The sequence below is a fragment of the Lucilia sericata genome, unplaced genomic scaffold (genome assembly GCF_015586225.1).
Source record: "Lucilia sericata isolate MDLA Ls3-8-SP2 unplaced genomic scaffold, ASM1558622v1 Contig000837F_arrow, whole genome shotgun sequence".
In the NCBI taxonomy this organism is placed as follows: Eukaryota; Metazoa; Arthropoda; class Insecta; order Diptera; family Calliphoridae; genus Lucilia; species Lucilia sericata.
In genome coordinates, this window is record NW_023994829.1 from 102,658 (window position 1) to 126,693 (window position 24,036).

A 24,036-nucleotide genomic window follows, 5' to 3' on the forward strand; every position below is an offset into this window, starting at 1 on the left:
AAATGTTGCTCTTTTACTTAATTTGCTTACAAAAACTAAGCAGAACAAGAACAACATGTTAAGTATGAGACTCTGTGTTGTTATTGCAAAAATCAGAGATGGGAAATTAAAAAAAAAAATAAAAAATTATATTAAAAAATTTTTAAATTTTTAAATAAAATATTATGTTATAATAGTTATTTATCTTATATTAATAGTTATTTTTCTTATATTAAACTGCTCGAAAGTATGTCTGATAGAATTATACAAGTTTTGAATCGCAAAGAATCTTGTACCTTCTGTAAATAATTTTTTTCTAAGTGTTTATACTTTATTTTACAACTACTCACTCAAATTACAACTCTTTGTTATTGTTTTCATTTTCTCATATGAGAATTTGCGTTGCCAAACATATTTGCAGCAAAAATAAAAGTTTTTCTTGAGTTTTTATTTCTTCGCGGTTAATTTTTGTGGTTTTTATAAAAACGTATTGTTTATTAATTTCGTGTATTGATTGTTCCCGAAAAATGTCAACTTTTTTAAGTTTGATCAATAATTTATGTGCAGAATTGCGTTCGGAAAAAGTTACGACCCGTAATAAAGCAGCCGAGCAGTTGGATGATCATCTCAGTTCCTCGAAAAATGAACTTTTTGCGCAGCTAGATAAGCGCAATGATATGGATGTTTCATGGACTACCATCTTTAATAGTGCTATAGATGCCACCATAAAACATGCCATTAAGGTGGATGAAGCAAAAAATTCGAAAAGTTATCAGACAATGTGTAATAAGAACTATGTTTTTGCGGCCATTGTCCAGAAATTGATCAATTATAATTTGGAAGGTGAGTTGTAGGCTTTTGTTTAAATTATGGATTTTTTTGTAAAATTTTAACGAATTTCAGATCCTGAACATTTGTTTTCCAAATCTACACTATTTAATGCTCTCCAGGAGGGTTTCAAATCTCGTCCGGCACTTGAGTATTTTAGTGATACATTTTTGAAAATTTTAAATGAAGCTCTTTTTAAGTCGCCGGTATATGTGCGTGATATAAAACTGAATGAATTTAGTAGTAAGTTGAGAACTGTTCTGTTCTATAAACCTTTAGATTTTATATTGTTGTTTCGACTTTTGTTGTCCTTTTGTTATTCTTTCAGTTATTTTATCCTATTTGTTTGAAAACAATTTGGAAAGCAATAATCTTTTTCTATTCGCGTCTTTAAAATCTATTAATAAAACGATTGAACTTTCTCATGAATATGTACAAATGAGTGCTGATGTCATTGCCTATTTTCCGGAGGTTAAAGATTTTGCTCGCAAAGCTATTAAGGATTCACAAAAGGCCGATATTATAAAGTTGTATTATTTAATGGTTTCTCAGGTTTGTTGTTTTTTTAATATTAATAATAGTGTTTAAAATAGCTTTTTCGAATTTTTAGCATTCCGTTGATTATCACAATGTCATCTGCAATGGTCTTCAAGAGTTATTGCCCATTATAATAGGGTTTTATCAAATTGACATGAAAGCTGAATCAAAGGTTTGTTATTTTTGTATTGTATAGCCAGCAGCAAAGTATATGGTCTGAACTAGAACTTAACTAAAAATGAACTAAAACTGAACTAGGACCGAACTAGAACTGAACTAGAACTGAACTAGAACTGAACTAGAACTAAACTAGAACTGAACTAGAACTGAACTAGAACTGAACTAGAACTGAACTAGAACTGAACTAGAGCTGAACTAGAACTGAACTAGAACTGAACTAGAACTGAACTAGAACTGAACTAGAACTGAACTAAAACTGAACTAGAACTGAACTAGAACTGAACTAGAACTGAACTAGAACAGAACTAGCACTGAACTAGAACTGAACTAGAACTAGAACTGAACTAGAACTGAACTAGAACTGAACTAGAACTAGAACTGAACTAGAACTGAACTAGAACTGAACTAGAACTGAACTAGAACTGAACTAGAACTGAACTAGAACTGAACTAGAACTGAACTAGAACTGAACTAGAACTGAACTAGAACTGAACTAGAACTGAACTAGAACTGAACTAGAACTGAACTAGAACTGAACTAGAACTGAACTAGAACTGAACTAGAACTGAACTAGAGCTGAACTAGAACTGAACTAGAACTGAACTAGAACAGAACTAGCACTGAACTAGAACTAGAACTGAACTAGAACTGAACTAGAACTGAAATAGAACTGAACTAGAACTGAACTAGAACTGAACTAGAACTGAACTAGAACTGAACTAGAACTGAACTAGAACTGAACTAGAACTGAACTAGAACTGAACTAGAACTGAACTAGAACTGAACTAGAACTGAACTAGAACTGAAATAGATCTGAACTAGAACTGAACTAGAACAGAACTAGCACTGAACTAGAACTGAACAAGAACTAGAACTGAACTAGAACTGAACTAGAACTGAACTAGAACTGAACTAGAACTGAACTAGAACTGAACTAGAACTGAACTAGAACTGAACTAGAACTGAACTAGAACTGAACTAGAACTGAACTAGAACTGAACTAGAACTGAACTAGAACTGAACTAGAACAGAACTAGCACTGAACTAGAACTGAACTAGAACTGAACTAGAACTGTACTAGAACTGAACTAGAACTGAACTAGAACTGAACTAGAACTAGAACTGAACTAGAACTGAACTAGAACTGAACTAGAATTGAACTAGAACTGAACTAGAACTGAACTAGAACTGAACTAGAACTGATCTAGAACTGAACTAGAACTGAACTAGAACTGAACTAGAACTGAACTAGAACTAGAACTGAACTAGAACTGAACTAGAGCTGAACTAGGACTGAACTAAAACTGAACTAGAACTGAACTAGAACTGAACTAGAACTGAACTAGAACTGAACTAGAACAGAACTAGCACTGAACTAGAACTGAAATAGAACTGAACTAGAACTGAACTAGAACAGAACTAGATCAGAACTAGAACTGAACTAGAATTGAACTAGAACTATTTCAACTCTTATAAATTTATCTTAGGATTTAGAATTTAAAATTTAATCTACAAAACGAATAACAAAATTAGCAAAAATGTATTTCCTACTTTATTTTCCAGGAACTTCTTTTTCAATCTGTACTAATATCACTACAAACTCTGTATCCCTATATAAAACAAGGCAATACCAATACCATCAACATAGTACTCTGTGATACTTTGCCAAAAACTTTAAGAAAAATAAGAACTATGGTGGATATGGAAATCAAAGAAAGAAGTAAAAGTTTTTATCAACAAAGTCGTTTCCAACAAAACGATAGATATCTAAAGATTTTTATTAAAATGTCGGCTTTAATAATATATTTGGTAAATTGCAATAAATAGCAAAACGAGAAAAGAATTAATTTTGTCTACTTTTTTAAAGATCAATTGGCATTTTGAAAACAATTCAAAGCCTCAAAATGAAGAAGAAGAAGAAACCATGGCTTCAAGATCTAAAATATCCAAACTGGAAGACCAATTGGAAGTTTTATTAAATTTAGTGCAAAATTCTAAAGGGGAATTTAATGAGATTTGGTAAGTAAATAAAAATCATATTTTTAAAAATAAAGTTTCTATTAAAATTTTCAGGTTATCGATTTTAGCAGAATTGGTCAGAGAAATCCCAGACGTTATAAATATAACCAATTATCAGCCTTTATTATGTTTAAATCTTAATATTTTAAAAAATTATAAAAATAACAAAAATCTTAAAAGTATACGTTTATGTTTAACCGAACTTTTAAGTAAAGAGAAGCAGTTTGTTGCTATAAAATCTATACCGCACAACTATGGTCAAGAGGAATGGATTAAAATAGTTAAAATCCTAATAACCGATACCTCCTCTGACAATGAAATTATAACTGAAAAACAATTAACATTGCAGCAGCTCATTAAACATCATAAACTAACGGCGGAGGATTGTACTCAATTAGTTAATTCCTTTATGACAAATGCAGCCTTAAAACGTACTGAATGTGTGTTAACTATACAAGATATTCTTAAACAGGCCGATGTTATGGGTTTGGATAAAACCTCGCCTCTTATAGGGCAAACCATACAATGGTTGTACGGTGAAAGAGACAAAAATGAAGCTAAAACCATTTTGTTAAATATAGAGCCCGTTAAGCCTGCATTGATAGCAGAAACTTGCGCCATAGCAGTTATAAATTTTCTAGATGAAACAACATTGAAAACCTCTACCTCAACAGTAACACCAAAGGAAAAAAGTCCTACTTTAGAAATGTTGCAATTTAAATATAATCGTAAATTTCTATGCCTCGAAAGACATGGCAAACTTGTTAAAAGTATACAACAAAAACAAAATATCTGCAAAACCAATGAACAGAAAAATTGTTTATTTCAAGCCAACTATGAACTGCTAATGAGAACTTTAAATTTTGAAACTTCCAAAGGCACCACTTGCAAAGATATTATTTTAGATCTACAGTCGTTATTGAAAATTTCCTTACTCATGGAGTCTTTATTAAGGTTTGAGGTTTTTGACGATTCTACGTCTTCTTTTATGCAATGTCCTTTGATAAAACGTATTGGTTTCTTTTTGAGTCATTTAGAGGTAATTTATTTTTGAAATTATAGTTTTTATAGATAAAATTATTTGTTTTTTAATTTAGTTACAATTTAAAAACAATTTACCCAAAAATATGGAGCGTTCCATCTTGTGTGAAGTTTTAAATATTTTAGATAATGTCATTGTTTGTTTTACCAGCAATGAGTGTCTTCTGCAGTATTTGGAGAAACAACCCATTGAGGAAATGGTACAATTTTTGGGAGCTACTTTAAAATTGAGTGGTAAGTTTGAATTTTTTGTTACTTATCGTGGTATTGAAACGTATGAAATCATTAGTCTATAGTCTAGTCCATAGTCTAGTGTATATTCTAGTCTATAGTCTAGTCTATGGTCTAGTTTATAGTCTAGTTTATAGATTAGTCTATAGTCTAGTCTACAGTCTAGTCTATAGTCTTGTCTAGTATATAGTCTTGTCTATAGTCTTGTCTAGTATATAGTCTAGTCTATAGTCTATAGTCTTGTCTATAGTCTAGTCTATAGTCTTGTCTATAGTCTAGTCTATAGTCTAGTCTATAGTCTAGTCTATAGTCTAGTCTATAGTCTAGTCTATAGTCTAGTCTATAGTCTAGTCTATAGTCTAGTCTATAGTCTAGTCTATAGTCTAGTCTATAGTCTAGTCTATAGTCTAGTCTATAGTCTAGTCTATAGTCTAGTCTATAGTCTAGTCTATAGTCTAGTCTATAGTCTAGTCTATAGTCTAGTCTATAGTCTAGTCTATAGTCTAGTATATAGTCTAGTTTATAGTCTAATCTATAGTCTAGTCTATAGTCTAATCTATAGTCTAGTCTATAGTCTAGTCTATAGTCTAGTCTATAGTCTAGTCTATAGTCTAGTCTATCGTCTAGTCTATACCCTTTTATCTAGTCTATAGTCTAGTATATAGTCTAGTTTATAGTCTAATCTATAGTCTATTCTATAGTCTAGTCTATAGTCTAGTCTATAGTCTAGTCTATAGTCTAGTCTATCGTCTAGTCTATACCCTTTTATCGTCAAGTCTATAGTATAGTTTATTGTCTAGTCTATAGTACAGGTTTAAGTCTAGGCTATAGTCTAGTCCATAGTCTAGTCTAGGGTTTATAATCTGAGAAAGAAATCATAACCTTTCATAAATATTTTCTTTTAGCTAAAAAACAAACTCAACAAAGAGAATTTGATGACTGGACCATTGTTACCGAAACTTGTTTAAGACTCTTAGCTACATTATGTGCTAGTACCTCACATTGGAATGAAGCATTCGAACATATTACATCATTTTGTTTTAATATTAAAATACATAAAATAATTATACTTAGACTAACTAAGGTATGAATTAAAAAAACACATACATTTTTAGTTTAATTATTATTTTACAAACACTTTAGATCTTTTGTTTACAAAAATCTCACTACAAAGAAATTGGTCATTGGTTTGTGGAACATTTGAAAACTATATTTAAGCTATATCATACAAATATCGAAATAATGAATGATATAGTTGAAATGTTGCCAGGTGAGTTTGAAAAAAAAAATCAAATTAATAAAAACGAATTTAAAGAACAACCTTCTTCATTCAAGCTATTTTCGTTTATATCCAACAATATGATGACTGTCTCGATAACATGCTGGTGGCCATGTTTGGTTTATTCAAAATCTCTTTTCGTAAATCATATTCTGTTCAATTGACTACAAAAATCATTAATAGTGTTTGTTATATTGTTCGTGATTGTCGTGATATTTATATACAGGATAATTTTCGTAATATATGTTTATCTGTTGTTAAGTTTTTACCCTTTACCTCGTTGGAAGTACAATATGCCGCCATTAATACGCTAACTTCTTTAATGGATATTAATTGGTTGAAAAATTCTAAATGTGATATAGAAATTTATTATGATTTTTGTGAAAATATTTATGAAACAATAGAATGGAAAAAACTACAAGTGCCCGCAGCACAAGCTGAAGGTCCTGATCAATTACAAAATAGTATTGCCTTAAATGTACAATTACTGGTGTCACTATTGGCATTTAGTTGTTATCATAGAGAGAATGCTTTACAGGAATTGTCATTTGTATGTGCTCTGTACAAGTTAACAGAGGGTGAGTGAGAGTCAATGAAGTGGTTATAGGTGTGCAATAATTTATGAAATTTTTTCAGCTGATCTTAATGAATTCCATGGCATTGCCACTTTTTATAATACCTCTTTGAGGGATGTGATAAAACCCTGTATTTCAAGCGCCATACATACATGGATTTCAAAATCCTATCCGATTTTGAAGTAAGTATTTTGTTAAGAAGTAGTTAAGAGAAGTAGATCAGAGTAAGTAAGTAAGTATGTAAGTAAGTAAGTAAGTAAGTAAGTAAGTAAGTAAGTAAGTAAGTAAGTAAGAAAGTAAGAAAGTAAAGAAAGTAAGTAAGTAAGTAAGTGAGTGAGTAAATAAGTGAGTAAGTAAGTGAGTGAGTAAATAATGAGTAAGTAAGTGAGTAAGTAAGTGAGTAAGTAAGTAATAAAGTAAGTAAGTAAGTAAGTAAGTAAGTAAGTAAGTAAGTAAGTAAGTAAGTAAGTAAGTAAGTAAGTAAGTAAGAAAGTAAGAAAGTAAGAAGTAAGTAAGTAAATAAGTAAGTTAGTAAGTAAGTAAGTAAGTATTTGAGTAATGAGTAATTTAAAACATTTTTGTTCCTTTTTACAGATTTCCTTTTTATCTGTGCTATAAAAGCAAACACGACTTTGTAGCAGACAATTTAGAAGAAATTATTACTTGTTTGTTGATATATGGCAAATCTGCAGATTTAACAAAACTCAAGGACTATGGATCCCAAGCAGATCTTTTGAAGGTATTTAATACATAAACAGCACGAAACAATATGGTTTTGATCTGAGAAAATGTTATTATAAAAAACTTTTCTACTTAGATTGCTATACCCATTTTACGTGCATTTATCTTAAGCTCTCAATGCCCAGCCAATACCAATTCCGAATTTAAAAATAATATTAAAAATGTATTAAGTTTTGATTTGCAAAAAATTAAAAATGAAGCAAATACATGGAAAATAATGTTCACCCTAGTCGATATTTTAAAAGATGATAAACATTCACGTAGTATGGCAGGATTTCCTATATTTTTTCAAACAACTAAATGGTATAATATTGATTATAAGTGCCTGCAATCGGTGTTAAATTTGTATATAGTAAGTGTTAATTTTTGCAACATTTTATAAAAATGAATGATGATGAAGTTATTATTTTTCTCAGAACAACAGCACCAATGAACCAAAACCTGATATTCTTAAGTATTTCATTTCGAAATACCCCCTACGTTTGGTAAAAACTTTTGGAGCTTTAAAGAAAAGCTGTAGTGAATGTATTTTTCCCATTGATTCTTTAAAACAATTTTACAAGTTTTATAGCTTAGCAGACATGGTCTTGGACACTTTGCAGCACGCCTCCATAGCAGTAAATCTTGCAAATTATTTTACTCGTGATATAATATACTATTGCCTACATTGTATGGAAACGGCTGCCTTAAAAGATCTCCAGATATTAGCATTTAAAGCCTTGGAAAAGTTTCTAGACAAAGTGAAACATTTCAAGGATATTGAGCAGTTAATGGATAAACATTTAACTGCTATAAGCAAAACTATAGTACAATTATATAAAAATACCTCTTGTTTAGAGACTAAAGAGAAAGCTGCTGAAGTTTGTGAGCATTTAATACAAAATTATAAAAACTCCATAAAAGATAAGGAAATTTTAAAAAATGAGTTTTCCGTGGACGAAAAATTTGCTAATATAATTGCTATTTTGGAAACATTGCCAGATATAGGTGAAAATTCGAATGATTGGCAGAATTTCTTTAAAATATTTTTGGAAAATAAAAATTATACAGTGGATAATTTGAAAATGTTGCAGCAACAGGTAGAAATATGTTTAACCCTTATTAAATAAAGCAAAAGTAATTAATTTATATTTTAGATTTCAAAATCTAAACGTCTTCTAGCCAATGACAGTGCTTTACTTTATCGTTTAATAAGACATCTTTTGCAAATTGTGCGAGAAACTCAAGTTAATGCAATTAGTTTAGAGGCTCTTAAGTGTTTGGGTGAAATAGGTCCTTTAAATTTAAACCAAATTTCTTATTACTTTGAAGCTGACTTTTGTACAGAGGAGGTGAGTATTATTTTAAAAGGACTTTATAATTTATACAAACATTTATTTTTCTTTTCAGCAAACTGATGATATTTTACAAATCCAGCATTTTTACAAAGCTATTTATTTAATATTAGAGAAACTTTTAGATACATTCCACTATACTACCCACTCTTATGTAGTTGAAGTTGCTCAATATTTGGTAAATTCGAAACATGGTCAGGATCTATTAGGTAAGAAAAATATTGAAATTGTATTTGTTAAATTTTAAGTTTCAAGTGTTATTAAAGTTGTGAATGCGTCACTGCGTGAGATGGTTTGTCTAAAAGTACAAACTCGTGGGAAAAACTTTGAGGGACTTAATAAAAAGCAGATACCTCTTCTGCTTTAAGGAATAGGACAGGGCAAAAGATAGGTACAATCCATGGGAGTTAGATATTCCGACAATCCGACCCTTTAAGATATTCATGTCTGAATTGTTGATCATGAATAGCAGAAACTGTTGATGATCTTCTTAAGGTAACAAGTGACAACATGAGTTAGATAGCTGAGATGTCCTCTCTTACTGATGAGGGTAATGGAAATCAATGTGGACACTAGCGAGAAGACTGCCCACAACTTCTGCAGGTAACTGTGTAACAGGTGCAGGTAACACGGGCCGAACAAAATAGGAGGAAACTAAGAACGGGTCGTAGAAGTTGCTTGTGTTTTTAGAAAAGTTGGCAAAGAGAGATTCTTGAATGTTAATGACTAAGTCGCTCAAGTCCAGGAAGATCCAAATGACGAAAACTCCAGGTGTAGTAAAGAAGAAGATCAGGGAAATGCGGATACAAGACAATCATACAGGCCGATATTCCTCCTATCAATATTCGCGAAGACTCTCGAGGCGCTTATCTTCTCCCAGCTGTCCAGCCACCCAGCTCGTCACAAGCATGGTTTCTGCAAAATGTACAGCACCACCACAGCATTAACCGCCATTGCCACTCAGATCTCAAAGGAAAGGTCCTAGTGGCTCTTGACCTGTCGAATCCTGCAATCCACAATGCCCAACAACACGAAGAGATGGATAGTGAGTGGCCATCAGTCGTTCGTAGAGTTTAGAGGCAGACGCTCCAAACCCCGTAGAGTTAAACAAGGCGTACTTCAAGGTGAAGTACTATCGCCACTTTTGTTACACTTATACCTCTCTAAGCTCCCCGCACCTCCGCAAGGCGTGGACGTGATTTCATATGCGGACGACTGTACAATCGACGGGCCACAACATTGATGAAATATGCGTTCAGGTGAATGTTTATCTCGATGAAATACATCAGTTCTTCATTGCGCGTAACCTGCAATTATCACCAGCGAAGTCGTCAATATCCTCTCACATTTGATAGCCTCTTTACTTCCTCAGCTCACGCCACTGCAATCACGCACAAATTGCGAAGTAGAAAAAAGGTCCTCAAAGCGCTAGCCGGCAGCACTTGGGGTATGGATAAAGAAACCTTGTTAGCTACATATAAAACGATTGGTCGGTCAATGGTTAATTATGCAGCTCCAGTGTGGTCACCTTCGCTCAGTGATACCCAGTGGACAAACTTTCAAAGCTGCCAAAATGCCGACCTAAGGACTGTAACGGGCTGCTTACAAATTACGTCGGAACACAATGTCATGTTGACTAAACAGTTCCTCCAGGGATGTCATCGGAGGAGTCATCCCAACTTTAACATCACACAGTTGGATGCTCCCCCGAGGCATGTCAGGAAGGATCTTCGTAGATACGAGGAAAACGTTTGCAGATATGTGCAGGATCCATTGGATCAGTCCTCGTATGCGGCAGCTTTGAACGACATTCATAGAAACGCCATAAATTCCGCGGTCTCAGGATACCGCATGAATGTCGTACTTGGAGGTCGCCCATAGCAGACACGGAAGAAAGCCTGCCGCGGAGAACAAGAGTAGTTCTGGCACAACTACAATCGTGATGGAGCAACAGTATCAATGCCTACTGGTCATGTATAGACCGTGCTGTCCCCAACGAATGTCCTGCATGTAGTCAGGATCCCCATGACACCCACCACATATTCAACTGCCCAGCCAACCCTACTTCACTCCGTCCAATGGATTTATGGACGCATCGAGTTAAAGTAGCCCAATTTTTAGGCCTGGACATTGATTATTGTATAGTTTTAGCTGTTACAAGAACAACAACAATTGTAGGTTGGCTTATAGGTTAAATCTCCGTCTTCAGTAGCAAGTTGCAAGTTAAAAACGTAAAAGGTGCCAATTGTGGAAAATAGAATTTTAACAATGATTTATATCCTATTTTTTATAAATTTGCCAAATCAAATTCCTCTTTTTTTCATTCATAATTCTTTCCAGAAAACTTTCCCTACTTTTCGGTATTTCAATCTGATCTCAGTCTCAACTATTTGGATAACTATGACAGTATACCCGCATTAGATTGGCTAAGTACTCTCAAAACAACAGAATCTTATGATTATGAACAATGGATTTGTAAATTTATTTCTCAAATCTATCAACAATGTAATTGGTTACAATTTCAAGAATTAGCAGCCAAAGATACATATTTTGCAGAACATTCTTTAATACCATTTATACGATTATTGCTGCAGTGTTCGGAACAGCCACATATGAATACGATTTTAAATATGTTGGAATATTTCTTTGAAGAATTTCTACAGCATCATACTGCAACAAATGTTAGTGAATTGAAAAAAGTCTTCAAAGATAAACGTGTTATAAATATGATATTAAATATATGTGAATGTATACGTGTTAATAATAATTGGTAAATTTTGAAAATTGATTAATTTTGAATGTTAATCTAAAATTCTACTTTTTTTAGGAACTTACCTTTGAAACTGCTTAACGTGGCCCTGGCCTGTAATTATTGCCAAGCTTATTTCTTATCAATTATCTATTTAGAATTATGGGCTATAGAGGAACAGGAGCAAAAACCACAGCCAGGCGCAATTGGTAAAACAAGGGTAGAGATTATGTCAAATCTTCACTTTCAGCAGATAGCCAGAAAGGTAAGGTACCCTAAAATAATATAAATTCAAGTTTAATTGCATAATTATATTTCAGGCTTATGATTCCATTGGTTGTAATGATGCCATTTCTGGTTTTATTAATCCTTTAAATTCTCGTTTGGATTATTTAAATCTCACCAATAATTGGTCTGATATACTCATCGAATCGAATGATATTGCCACCAATAGTAATGCCAACTATCTTTGCAATACGATCTTAAAACGTAATGGCATGTTTAATCTGGTCAATGGAGATGTAGATAAATCTTCGGTAGATTATGAAATCTGTTGGCGTTTATGTCGTTGGGATACCGTAGTCGAGGGTCATTCCAAAGTTGATACTTTAAATGATATGAAATATGAATTTGAAAAACATCATTTTAATGCTTTAAAATGTCTCTATAATAAAGAAGAAAATAATGCATTGGCCGCTATAACAAAGTCTAGACATTGTGTTTTGAATATCTTGAAAGAAATCAGTGTGGAATGTTTGCAAAGTGTTTATAAATATATGACCTGGTTACAATTGTTGCAGCAATCTGAAGATTTTTGTTTGGTAAATACATTTAACATTGTTAATTAAACCTTTTTGTATTCTTTAAAATGTCTTGTTTTCAGATTCAATTTTCAAAATCCGTGCCTGTGGAACAAATATTCGAAAAATGGCAATTGGAAGCGAATGATTTACTTTATGGTAACTTTTCTTGTAAAGAACTGATATTATCGCATCAAATCTCATTGTTTCAAACTGCTGGTATAAGAGCTAACCGGAAAATTAATGAGTTTTATAAGGTAAGTTTGAAGATATTGATTAATATTAACTGTTAAGTTAAAAATAGAATGAAATGGGAACCACTACTGGTTAGTAAAGAATTTAACTGGAAGTGAGGAATTTTCTTTAGAAAACTTTTTGAGCTTCCTTATTAGGAATTAATCCTGTCACTCAAAGAGAATCATACAACCCATCTCTGCGGTGCCGGCAATAGTAGCAGTGGTGTATCTCTTTCAATTTAATCCTTTTGTAGGATGAATAAACATGTATTTAGGGGGTAAACTAATATTGCCGCATACCCTATTAAAGAGTTTCCAAATACGGACATGTGACTTAAATCTGAAAAACTATTTGAGTGGAATATAGTTTCAACTGATCTAAAACTATAACAAATAATGACGAATTAAACCAAAACATTACAGGGAACTAAGAATATTTCACGTAATCTTAACGCCTGTCCTTCTCTCCTATGACTTTGAGAATTTTGTCTCTTGAAAAACTCAACATCCCGACGTTCTGAAAGGTCTCAATCTCGATATGCCAATTTGTGATTGTACAACCAGACAAACCTGCAACATAAGGAGAATAATACCGCAACATCTCTGCATTCTCCACAATAATAGAACTGTTATATCACTTTCAATTTCACCCTTTTGTAGGATGAATGAACTTGTAATTAGGTGGCAAACTAGCGATTGATTTCAGTTTTCGATTTACCAAAATCTCCCAGTAAACCGACATCTGTTGATTATGAAGATGTTCTTTAATTAAAGAAAACGAAAGATATTGATTACAACCCTTCGATGCCTTCATTATTTTCTGATTTAACAGAATCTATAGGCAAACCGGAGACACCAAAATCTCCTCTAGTTTCGAAAAAATTCTTCAATCTCTTGATGATTTTGAATTTGAGAAATTAACTCAAAGACTTCGATGTCTCCACAGTTTTCTAAACAAATCGGATAACCAAAAACTCCTCCCGACAGAGAATTACCAAAATCAACTGATGTAGCAGATGAACCAAAATCTTCTCTAGATTCGATAAAATTTTTCACTAAACCGCCATCAATAGATGGTTCCAATGATGACTTTGAATTAAAAAACCAACAGATCTTGACCTGAGTCTTTCGATGCATCCACAAAACGTTAAATAAATTGGACAAACCAAAAGCTCCTCTAGACACATAATGGCCAAAATCAACATCTCATCCCGACACAGAATAATCAAAAACCAGTGAGTAGACAAACCAAAATCTCCTTTAGATTTAAAAAACTCCCACTAAACGGACATCTATTCTGATTCGGAAATTTGCAATAATCGTTGAGTCAAAGGTGGAAGGAAGTTGTAAAGTCGGTATTGCGGAGTAGACAATCGTTTTGCGTTAAACTTCAAGTCAACCTGTGCAGTTATTATAGTGCTTTCGCTCGCTGCTTTCCATGTAACTACCAACAGATTTTTTGTTTGTTGGTTGTTTGAAGTCTACCAATTTTGGTTGATAGACCCCAGCTGCCTTTTCCATTTGTTTCTGTTTATTTTGTGTTTTTATTGTTATTCATGTGATTCCCACCAATTTAAGGAACTGATTTAAATACCGACCTCTATCTGGCTTTGGAAATAATTTGATGGCGATTTGGGTTCTCGTTAAAGCTCCCACCACCTTAACAATGGATATAAAAGAAGGGATGTTCTGTTGCCATTTCTCAAAAATGTATAAGAAAAATAAGAGAGTTAAGGGACAGCTTTTGCTCCCCGGTCACACAATAAAGAAAATATTGTATAGCCGCAGCTGATCATAAAATTTGTTACATTACATTAACAATTTCCATATCAGTGTGACCATTAGACAAAATTGTATGCAAGATGTCATAATCTGTTACAAAATGCATTACAGGTCAACAAATGCACCAAAAGTCTGCTAATTGGGAAGCATCCAAAGTAGTATTTTTATAATAATTAAAAATTACATTTATTTTTAGGAAAATCCCATTGAGAAATGTCTGCTAAAATGTGTACGGGATTGTAAAGCTGCTGGAGAAATTAATTTAGCTAAACGTTATATAGCGATATTGAAAAATATGCCCATAGATAATGTACAGTTAAAGGTAAACTTAACTCCTAATCGTCCATATATTTCAATCTGAAAAATCTTTTTTTTTTTTTTTTTGGTATAAACAGGTCTGTGCTTTATTAGAAAATGTTGATATTTGTATGAAAACCGATAAACCTGAAATTACCAAAGCTATTCTTCACCATATTTTCAAAAATAAAGAGTTTCAATTCTGCCTACAACGTGTCACCGCCATGCAAATGAACGGAGAATATTTAATGGAAACTAATACCGAAACTTTTGATATTGTTTTAAATAAATATTTTCTGGGCTCTTTGGAGGCTTTAAAGAAATTTGATAGTACCAAAGAGGCGATATTACAAAGATATCCCAAACTTTTTGAATTGAGTGAATTTGCCGAATTTGAAGAGAAAAGTAAAAAGAGTGCTTATGAAATTATAGCCAAATATGCAGATAGAGAATATACACAGGTATTGATTTATAGTGATATTAACTTTGTTAGTACAATTTTGTTGAATTTTTTATAATACAGTTAAATACCTATATAAATTCCGATGAATTCAACATGAAACGTCAAATTATGGAACTCAATCGTCAAACGGCCAGTACGGTGGGTAGACAGGTGCGAGATCGTGACAAGCAAATAAGTGCCAATTTTATGAAGAGAACTTCTAATATCGATGAACAAGAAATACAATTAATGGAACAAAAACTAACCACTTATTTATGTGTAGCGGTGGAGAATTATATTAAATACACCTGTCTTGATGCAGCCATAACAAGTCCAGTTATTTATCGCATTATAGGTTTATGGTTTGCCAATAAACAAAACGAAACTTTACGTACAAAAATCCAGGAAAATATTTCCTCTGTACCCAGTTATAAATTCATTTGTGCTTTAAATCAAATGACTGCACGTTTGAATTCTAAAAATTCCGAATTTATTACTCTACTCAAGGATATTATGATACGTTGTGTCCAAGAACATCCTCATCAAACTCTATATCAATTATATCCCATTGTTTATGGTTATATTGATGGTACGGAAAATAAAACCGATTATCGTTCAAAAATTGCTCAGGATATTATAGCAAAAGCTAAAAATAAAACAAATGCAAATATAATTAAACAATTGGAAAGTGTTATACCAGGTAATGGGTTTAGTTTATCTTCAATATCCTTTAAAATAATAACAACATTTCTACCTTTTATTTTAGCTCTTATTGATTTTGCCAATACGGAAATATCTGCCGACAACAAAACCAGTGCTACAACTTTAAGTGATAAATTAAGAAAGCATAAAAACTTAGATGCCATTCATTGTCCCACTATTGATTTGCCCGTACGAAATGATTTGAAATATACGATTACCAGTGAGTTAACGATGAAAGACAAAAACAAATTGAACTTTAATTGTTTTTTTTTTTTTTAGGTATTATCAAATGGGATCATCAGGTTTCTTTAGTGGGTGGTATAAATGCTCCTAAAAAATTACTATGCCTTTGTGCGGATGGCCGAACAAGACCTCAATTGTTAAAAGGCAAAGATGATTTGCGTCAAGATGCTGTTATGCAACAAGTATTTTGCATGATTAATAATCTTTTAAAACAAGAACCGGCCGCAGTGGAACGTAAACTATTAATTAGAACATATAAAGTTGTACCATTATCAACCAGAAGTGGCCTCTTAGAATGGTGTGAAAATACTGTACCTATTGGTATCTATTTAACAGCTGCACGTAAAAAATATCGCCCCTCCGAGTACAGTGTTAGCAGATGTCGTCAGTTGGCTCATGTAAGTTATGAGTTTTAATAAAGCAATAATTAATTTCTTTTATAAAAGTATGATTTTTTAAAAAAATTAATTGTCAATATTAAAACTTTATAGTAATCAACCTTTGTTGAAGTAATCTATATTTGATAAAGACATTAATAACATTTTGTATTGATTTTTTTATTTTTATCTTTATTTATTTTATCTTTTAGACACATCTAAAAGCCGCTCCAGAAAGACGTTTTGAAGTACACACTCACATTTGCCAAAGTATTAATCCAGTATTTCATTATTTTTTCTTTGAGAAGTTTTCAAGACCTGGCATATGGTTTGAACGTCGATTGGCTTATATAAACAGGTATGTAAACGTGTTTATTTTCATTATTACATATGAATGTGTATATATTTGGAGTTTGATCATTCATATATTGCTGAATAGTTTCATAATTTAGCAACTTAATTGTCATTTCATTTAAAAAGGTATTTTTTTTAAAAAAGAATTATGAATTTTGAATAATTTTAATTTTAATTTGACTATTTTCGATAGATTTTTCAATTTGTTTTTAATCATAAATTGGATTCAAATAACAAATAGTCCAGATTTTTATAGAAAAGTTTCCTCCCAATTTTCTTTTAAAAATGTTATGCACTTTTTTCCGTAATAAAAAGTTTAAATTTAATGCAAATGTTTATAAGAATGCATTCTGAACAGATACATTTTCGTATGTATCCTCAAGTGCAAAAAATGGGCCTAATAACGTTAGTTTAGAAGGATTATGTTTCACTCGAAGACTACTGGTCCATAGTGTGATTCCTTTCTGCAGAAAGTATGGAAAGCAAAGCAAATAGTAAGGCATTTGGAAAAAACTTGTGATCCAATAGACCAAGCCTAATTCTGGACCATCAAAGATTCACAGATTTGAAACAGAAGAAAATGAAGAAATCAGATACATCATCTTGTAATTTGGATTTTTTTCGAAAAAAAACCTTAAACTACTTCGATTCGTTAGTTAGTTGTTGAAATTTACAGCTAACTGGGGAATCGTATTAATGATTGACAAGTGATATCTTTGCTTTGGCTTTGGAGTGATTTGAATAATTATATAATTAATGATTGTGATACGATTGATTGGTTTTAAGAAAGAATTTTCTAAAAAAGAATTTTTCTGTCAAAACATTTCTGTTATCGTTCCTAGATGCAAGGTGCGGTACAAATTACAGAGCATGACTGTGGATTAATAAAAAGTTGGAATTGAGCTGATAATGCGAAGAATTGGTAAACGAGGATGAACGATGTTTCTGATGTCTACTTTGATTCTATAAAGAGTATGGAGTGATTGATGGATTTGACGGATGTGTGATAATGGTGTAACGATGTAAGATGAACGATGTGTTAGACTACTGTCTAGCAAGCCAATGGGGTGCAAGGTCGTCACTGCCCTTTCTTTAATTTATTAGCGATTTTCCAACATGGTTGAGTGCATGCTCAACTTATCACAGTGGGTCTTTGTAGCCACTGAAATAAAGTCTTGTCAATTAATATGATCTGTGTTTTTCGGACTACCAATTACGTCCCCTAGGTGCTGTTGCCGAATCAACAGAGCCATAGTAGTGTGGTTGGGCGACATTATGTCGGGGTAGATTGAGCTTGCTCATGACACCTGTGTTTCCCCAACGTGACTACTTTGGCAAGATATTAGATAGCTCGAGTACTTGAGCAAAGTGCTTGTACATGGACCGGCATATCCATGTACAAAAATTGCGACCTGCGTGTAAGATACACAAAGGGGCAGTGGTGAGTTATTTACATGAAATAGGGCTCCACGCCAGGTACTCACGTAAAGCACTTCGTCTTCATGTCAAAACAATCTAGCTAAACTGCAATGAAATCCAGACGACTTTGGGAGCGCTTGATCTCGGCTATTAAAACAAATGCAATGCAGAGCAAGTTGTCATTTTGTTTGTGTTCTTTCCAAGTTTTGGCGTTGGACACTCTGCAATCAAGCATACATTTTCAGGATTCTGTTACGGAATCTGCCGAAGACCATATAATAGTGACATATGTAGATCGTTACACTCATGATCCTTGTATTAGGTCTAGATCCGAACCAAGCCAATAAACTTAACGAAACGTGAAAGTCTCATGTATCTACGCGAAAAATGGTTGGATAGTAAATAAACGAGAACGAATAAGGTGGTCGACTTGTTTGTGCTCTTGTCTGAATTACAAGTTTTAAGCAAAATTTAGTCAAAACGATATGTGTTCCTTTGCAATTTTGATATGTACTTGTCACTTGTTGTAAATCGTTATCATATTTAAACATTCATCCAAAATTTACTAACACATTTGATCATTTATCGTTGTCTTTATTGCAAACATATTGAACATTTTGACGCAGTAGAATAAATTTGAATTGAAAAATTTCATTTCTTCAACTACAATTATTAAAACTATTGTTTCACTATTTAAAAAAAAAAATAAATCTGAGTATGTTCGGACTGAAATTGGCTGAAAGAAAATTTAATAAAACAATTTTAGATTTTGAACTCAAAATTAAGACGGTATATAACAGATATATAGTTCGGTTTGCATTTTAGATAACGATGTAAAAAAGTTCAACTGATTAAAAATGAATCCCAACTTTGTTTTTTAATAAAATGTATAATTTTCCTTTAAAAACTTAAGTGTGGCCACCACCTCTATGGTGGGCTTTATTTTGGGCCTAGGTGATCGACATTTACAAAATATACTTATTGATGAAAAAACTGCTGAAGTAATACACATCGATTTTGGTAAGTATTGGATATGATTTTTAATAAATCATTAACTTGAAGTTATCACTAACCGAAAAAAAACTTAATAATCTAAATTATAAACCATTAGTTACTTTAATTAGGACTAATAGCACAGGCCAACAAGGGTTTAACCCAGAGAACAAGGTATACTTTTCTGAATCCTAATCTGACCTCAAAATGTATCTATCTATCTATCTATCTATCTATCTATCTATCTATCTATCTATCTATCTATCTATCTATCTATCTATCTATCTATCTATCTATCTACTCCTATCTATCTATCTATCTATATACTATCTATCTATCTATCTATCTATCTATCTATCTATCTATCTATCTATCTATCTATCTATCTATATCTATCTATCTATCTATCTATCTATCTATCTATCTATCTATCTATCTATCTATCTATCTATCTATCTATCTATCTATCTATCTATCTATATATCTATATATCTATCTATCTATCTATCTATCTATCTATCTATCTATCTATCTATCTATCTATCTATCTATCTATCTATCTATCTATCTATCTATCTATCTACTATCTATCTATCACCTATCTATCTATCTATCTATCTATCTATCTATCTATCTATCTATCTATCTATCTATCTATCTATCTATCTATCTATCTATCTATCTATCTATCTATCTATCTATCTATCTATCTATCTATCTATCTATCTATCTATCTATCTATCTATCTATCTATCTATCTATCTATCTATCTATCTATCTATCTATCTATCTATCTATTATATCTATCTGATCTATCTATCTATCTATCTATCTATCTATCTATCTATCTATCTATCTATCTATCTCTAGCTATCTATCTATCTATCTATCTATTCTATCTATCTATCTATCTATCTATCTATTATCTATCTATCTATCTAGCTATCTATCTATCTATCTATCTATCTATCTATCTATCTATCTATCTATCTATCTAGCTATCTATCTATCTATCTATCTATCTATCTATCTATCTATCTACTATCTATCTATCTATCTATCTTATCTATCTATCTCTATCGATCTATCTGTATATCTATCTGTATATCTATCTGTATAGCTATCTTCTATCTAGCTATCTATCTATCTATCTATCTTATCTATCTATCTATCTATCTATCTATCTATCTATCTATCTATCTATCTATCTATCTATCTATCTATCTATCTATCTATCTATCTATCTATCTATCTATCTATCTCTATCTATCTATCTATCTATCTATCTATCTATCTACCTATCTGTATATCTATCTGTATATCTATCTGTATATCTATCTATCTATCTATCTATCTATCTATCTATCTATCTATCTATCTATCTATCTATCTATCTATCTATCTATCTATCTATCTATCTATCTATCTACTATCTATCTATCTATCTATCTATCTCTATCTATCTATCTATCTATCTATCTATCTATCTATCTATCTATCTATCTATCTATATCTATCTATCTATCTATCTATCTATCTATCTATCTATCTATCTATCTATCTATCTATCTATCTATCTATCTATCTATCTATCTATCTATCTATCTATCTATCTATATATCTATATATCTATCTATCTATCTATCTATCTCTATCTATCTATCTATCTATCTATCTATCTATCTATCTATCTATCTATCTATCTATCTATCTATCTATCTATCTATCTATCTATCTATCTATCTATCTATCTATCTATCTATCTATCTATCTATCTATCTATCTATCTATCTATCCTCAAAATTCTTTAAAAAAATATACTCTAATCTCTAGATTTCGATTTATTTTTAAGTTTGTTGTTCTGTATAGTTAGTGATAACTTCAAGTTAAACTGAGACCAATTCTTTATATGAATCCACAACTAAACAAATACTTTCTTAAACTCCAAAATACAGGTGTAGTTTTTGAACAGGGTAAACTACTGCCAACACCAGAAATTGTACCATTCCGTTTAACACGTGAAATAATAGCACCCATGGGTATATGTGGCGTTAATGGAGTTTTTAAACTATCTTGTGAAACTACTATGGCCGTTTTACGCAAACATCAAGATGTTATAAACACTATATTGGAAGTTTTACTTTACGATCCATTGTATCTATGGAAAGTTGTACCACAGATTGATGATGATAAACAAAATTTTAATAAATTAAGTAAGTTACTCGCTAAAATTATGTCAAACTTTGATTTAATATATAAATTATAATATTTAATAGAGGAAGGCACAAATTATATGGCTCAACGGGCATTATTGGCGGTACAAAATAAACTTGAAGGCAAGCAGAGAGGAATTTTTGGTTCAACCAGTGTTGCTGTACAAGTAGAATGTCTAATCAATGAAGCTATGAATGATCGTAATTTAGCCATGATGTTTGATGGCTGGGATCCATATTTATAAAGATAAACAATGACTTTTTTAATAGCATTTTGTACTTTTTTTATTCTTAATAAAGAAAAATGCAGTTTTGAGTTGTTTGATTTGAATAAAAGTTTCAGGAGAGTGTTGGGAACTTTCCAAGAAAACTTAACTACTATTCATATAAAAACGATAATAAGATCATGATATTGGTCATCTAATTATCTCTTTAAAGCTTTAAATTTAGTATTGCAATCGAAAAATCATATCTTAAAACTATTAACTACATTATTCTAATTTGTATTGCTTTTTACTGACATATAGAACACATTTCCCCCTATTAACACTTATAATTTCTGTTTTAAAACCCAAGTGTGGCCACCACTTCTATGGTAGGCTTTATATTGGGTCTAGGTGATCGTCATTTACAAAATATACTTATCGATGAAAAAACCGCCGAAGTAATACACATCGATTTCGGTAAGTAGCACTTAGATATCCACCAATCACATTGAACAATTACAACTAAAAAAGAAAAACCTATTCTTAACTTTAGGCATAGCATTTGAACAGGGTAAAATAATGCCAACACCAGAAACTGTACCATTTCGCTTAACACGTGAAATTGTAGCGCCCATGGGTATTTGTGGTGCCAATGGTGTTTTTAAGAAATCTTGCGAAACTACCATGACCATTTTGCGTAAACATCAAGATGTTATCACCACTATTTTGGAAGTTTTACTCTATGATCCATTATATATATGGAAAGTTATACCACAAGTTGATGATGAAAATCAAAATGTTAATAAATTGAGTAAGTATATTAAAATATATCTTCCGATTTTTCACAAGAAAAACTATAATTTTTAGTAATTTCCGGTATATTTCCGACCTATGTCTTTGTAGTAAAACTAATAACATTAAAATATTTTCCATTTATAGACGAAGGCACAAATTATATAGCTCAACGTGCTTTACTAGCGGTTCAGAATAAACTTGAAGGTAAACAGAAGGGTATTTTCGGTACATCCAGTGTTGCTGTACAGGTGGAACGTTTAATCAATGAAGCTATGAGTAATCGTAATCTAGCTATGTTGTTTCCGGGCTGGGACCCATATTTATAAATGTTTGTTGTCGTTTAAAAGCTGTTTTTTATAATCCTTTTTTATTATTTATAATAAAATCTATAAAATGAAACAAAATGTTAATTAAGGGCATGATTTTAGTACAAATAAGTGTACATACTTTTAAGTATGGTTACTGAATTTTTACTATTTCCTCTAAAAGTATATGTATATTCTTATTATCAATCGGTTTTCCTAACAAATTATCTTTCTGTAACTAATAAGCATTTTAAAAAGAATCAGGATATAAGCAGGATGGCATACGAAACGATCTATCTCTCTCTAAGCTGATGAAGAAGATTGACAAAGTCGCAATTGAATTTGTAGACACCAACATATCACTGTTTATATAGCACCGCAACGGGAGATAAAGTAAAACGCCCGACTTTAAGTTATAGAAGCCACTAACACCACTAAATCTTATATATAACAACCATCACCTTGGCGAATAAGAAGTTGAATAGCTGACAATGGTTTTTCAGCAAAAGGAGAATGGGGACATCATTGTCCCAACATTTCAACTTCCCAACTTCAACTCATTACCCCACAAGCGTTATACCAACTGAATACTCGTAAAAGGACGGTCATTGTCGTTGAAAATTGCGTAGAATCTAAGAAAATGTTACTCTAGTTCGACCCCTATCGGCCCTTTTGCTCTCTATTTAGCTCTCTATATATACCTCAACAATGAGTGAATGTGACTATAATGTCGGCATCTGTACGTGATGACCTGTGCAGTTTTGAATTATTCAAGACATACATCACCACCAAGATCTTCAGCAACACCTCAATATTGCAGTTGTAGTCGATTAAACCAACTGAGAACCCAGCTCATAACACTGCACGGTCACCAAGACAAACACCACCACATATTTAATCGACCAACCAACTCTACTAGTCCGGGACGTTCCCACGATAATTTGATCTTAGCTCCGGTACGACCCGAGTCATACTCGGCCAAAGATTGTCAACCCAGCGACAGCTGTATCAACCCAAAGTTTTTTCCCCAGAAAAGAACCATCGGCTACAGTCGAACTGTTACAAGAACAACAACTTGTCCGGGAAAGTACTACTACTATTAGATTTGGAACACGATTCAAAATCCTGGATTAAAAAGTAGCAAGATTCAAAATCCGTATTAAAATGAATTCGTTGGCGTTTCTTCTAAATCTTCCGTTACCTTGAAGTCTGAAATTATGAGAGCTTACATTTCTTAAGCCTAAATGAAGTTGTCTTAAAAGTACAGAGTAAGTTTTTTATGTTTGTATTTCAAAATTTTCAAAAAAATGTCTTTTCTAAAGTTAAAATTATTCACGAATCACAAGATCGTTCAATACAAAACGAATGTTATTTCTTAA

The 24,036-nt window shown here is 32.1% G+C and overlaps 1 protein-coding gene across 2 annotated transcripts; it reads left to right on the forward strand.

Moving 5' to 3' along the window:
- Nucleotides 1–387: 387 nt before the first annotated feature.
- LOC119608445 (serine/threonine-protein kinase ATM) lies at nucleotides 388–22,749 on the forward strand. 2 transcript variants are annotated; one of them, XM_037962870.1, is made up of 30 exons: nucleotides 388–822; nucleotides 883–1,050; nucleotides 1,136–1,359; nucleotides 1,418–1,516; nucleotides 3,088–3,333; nucleotides 3,392–3,543; nucleotides 3,598–4,582; nucleotides 4,641–4,818; nucleotides 5,721–5,899; nucleotides 5,959–6,085; nucleotides 6,151–6,672; nucleotides 6,731–6,851; nucleotides 7,264–7,408; nucleotides 7,487–7,762; nucleotides 7,827–8,489; nucleotides 8,547–8,741; nucleotides 8,800–8,953; nucleotides 11,085–11,514; nucleotides 11,572–11,758; nucleotides 11,814–12,314; nucleotides 12,377–12,550; nucleotides 14,508–14,633; nucleotides 14,707–15,069; nucleotides 15,132–15,750; nucleotides 15,817–15,972; nucleotides 16,032–16,393; nucleotides 16,585–16,730; nucleotides 21,928–22,034; nucleotides 22,111–22,368; nucleotides 22,497–22,749. In XM_037962870.1, exons 1-30 carry the CDS (start codon nucleotides 507–509, stop codon nucleotides 22,676–22,678), a joined length of 8,361 nt encoding a protein of 2,786 aa, XP_037818798.1. In that variant the 5' UTR covers nucleotides 388–506; the 3' UTR covers nucleotides 22,679–22,749. The 2 variants fall into 2 exon arrangements, with proteins under 2 accessions (XP_037818798.1, XP_037818799.1); XM_037962871.1 differs by lacking the exons at nucleotides 21,928–22,034; nucleotides 22,111–22,368; nucleotides 22,497–22,749 and adding exons at nucleotides 19,059–19,165; nucleotides 21,094–21,351; nucleotides 21,415–21,638 and having other exon boundaries at nucleotides 507–822.
- Nucleotides 22,750–24,036: the final 1,287 nt, after the last annotated feature.

Coding starts and splice junctions, on each gene's coding strand:
- LOC119608445 (XM_037962870.1), top strand. CDS start 507: ATGTCAACTTTTTTAAGTTTGATCAATAATTTATGTGCAGAATTGCGT. Junction 8,742..8,799: donor CTGACTTTTGTACAGAGGAG/GTGAGTATTATT, acceptor TTTTCTTTTCAG/CAAACTGATGATATTTTACA. Junction 12,551..14,507: donor AAATTAATGAGTTTTATAAG/GTAAGTTTGAAG, acceptor ATTTATTTTTAG/GAAAATCCCATTGAGAAATG.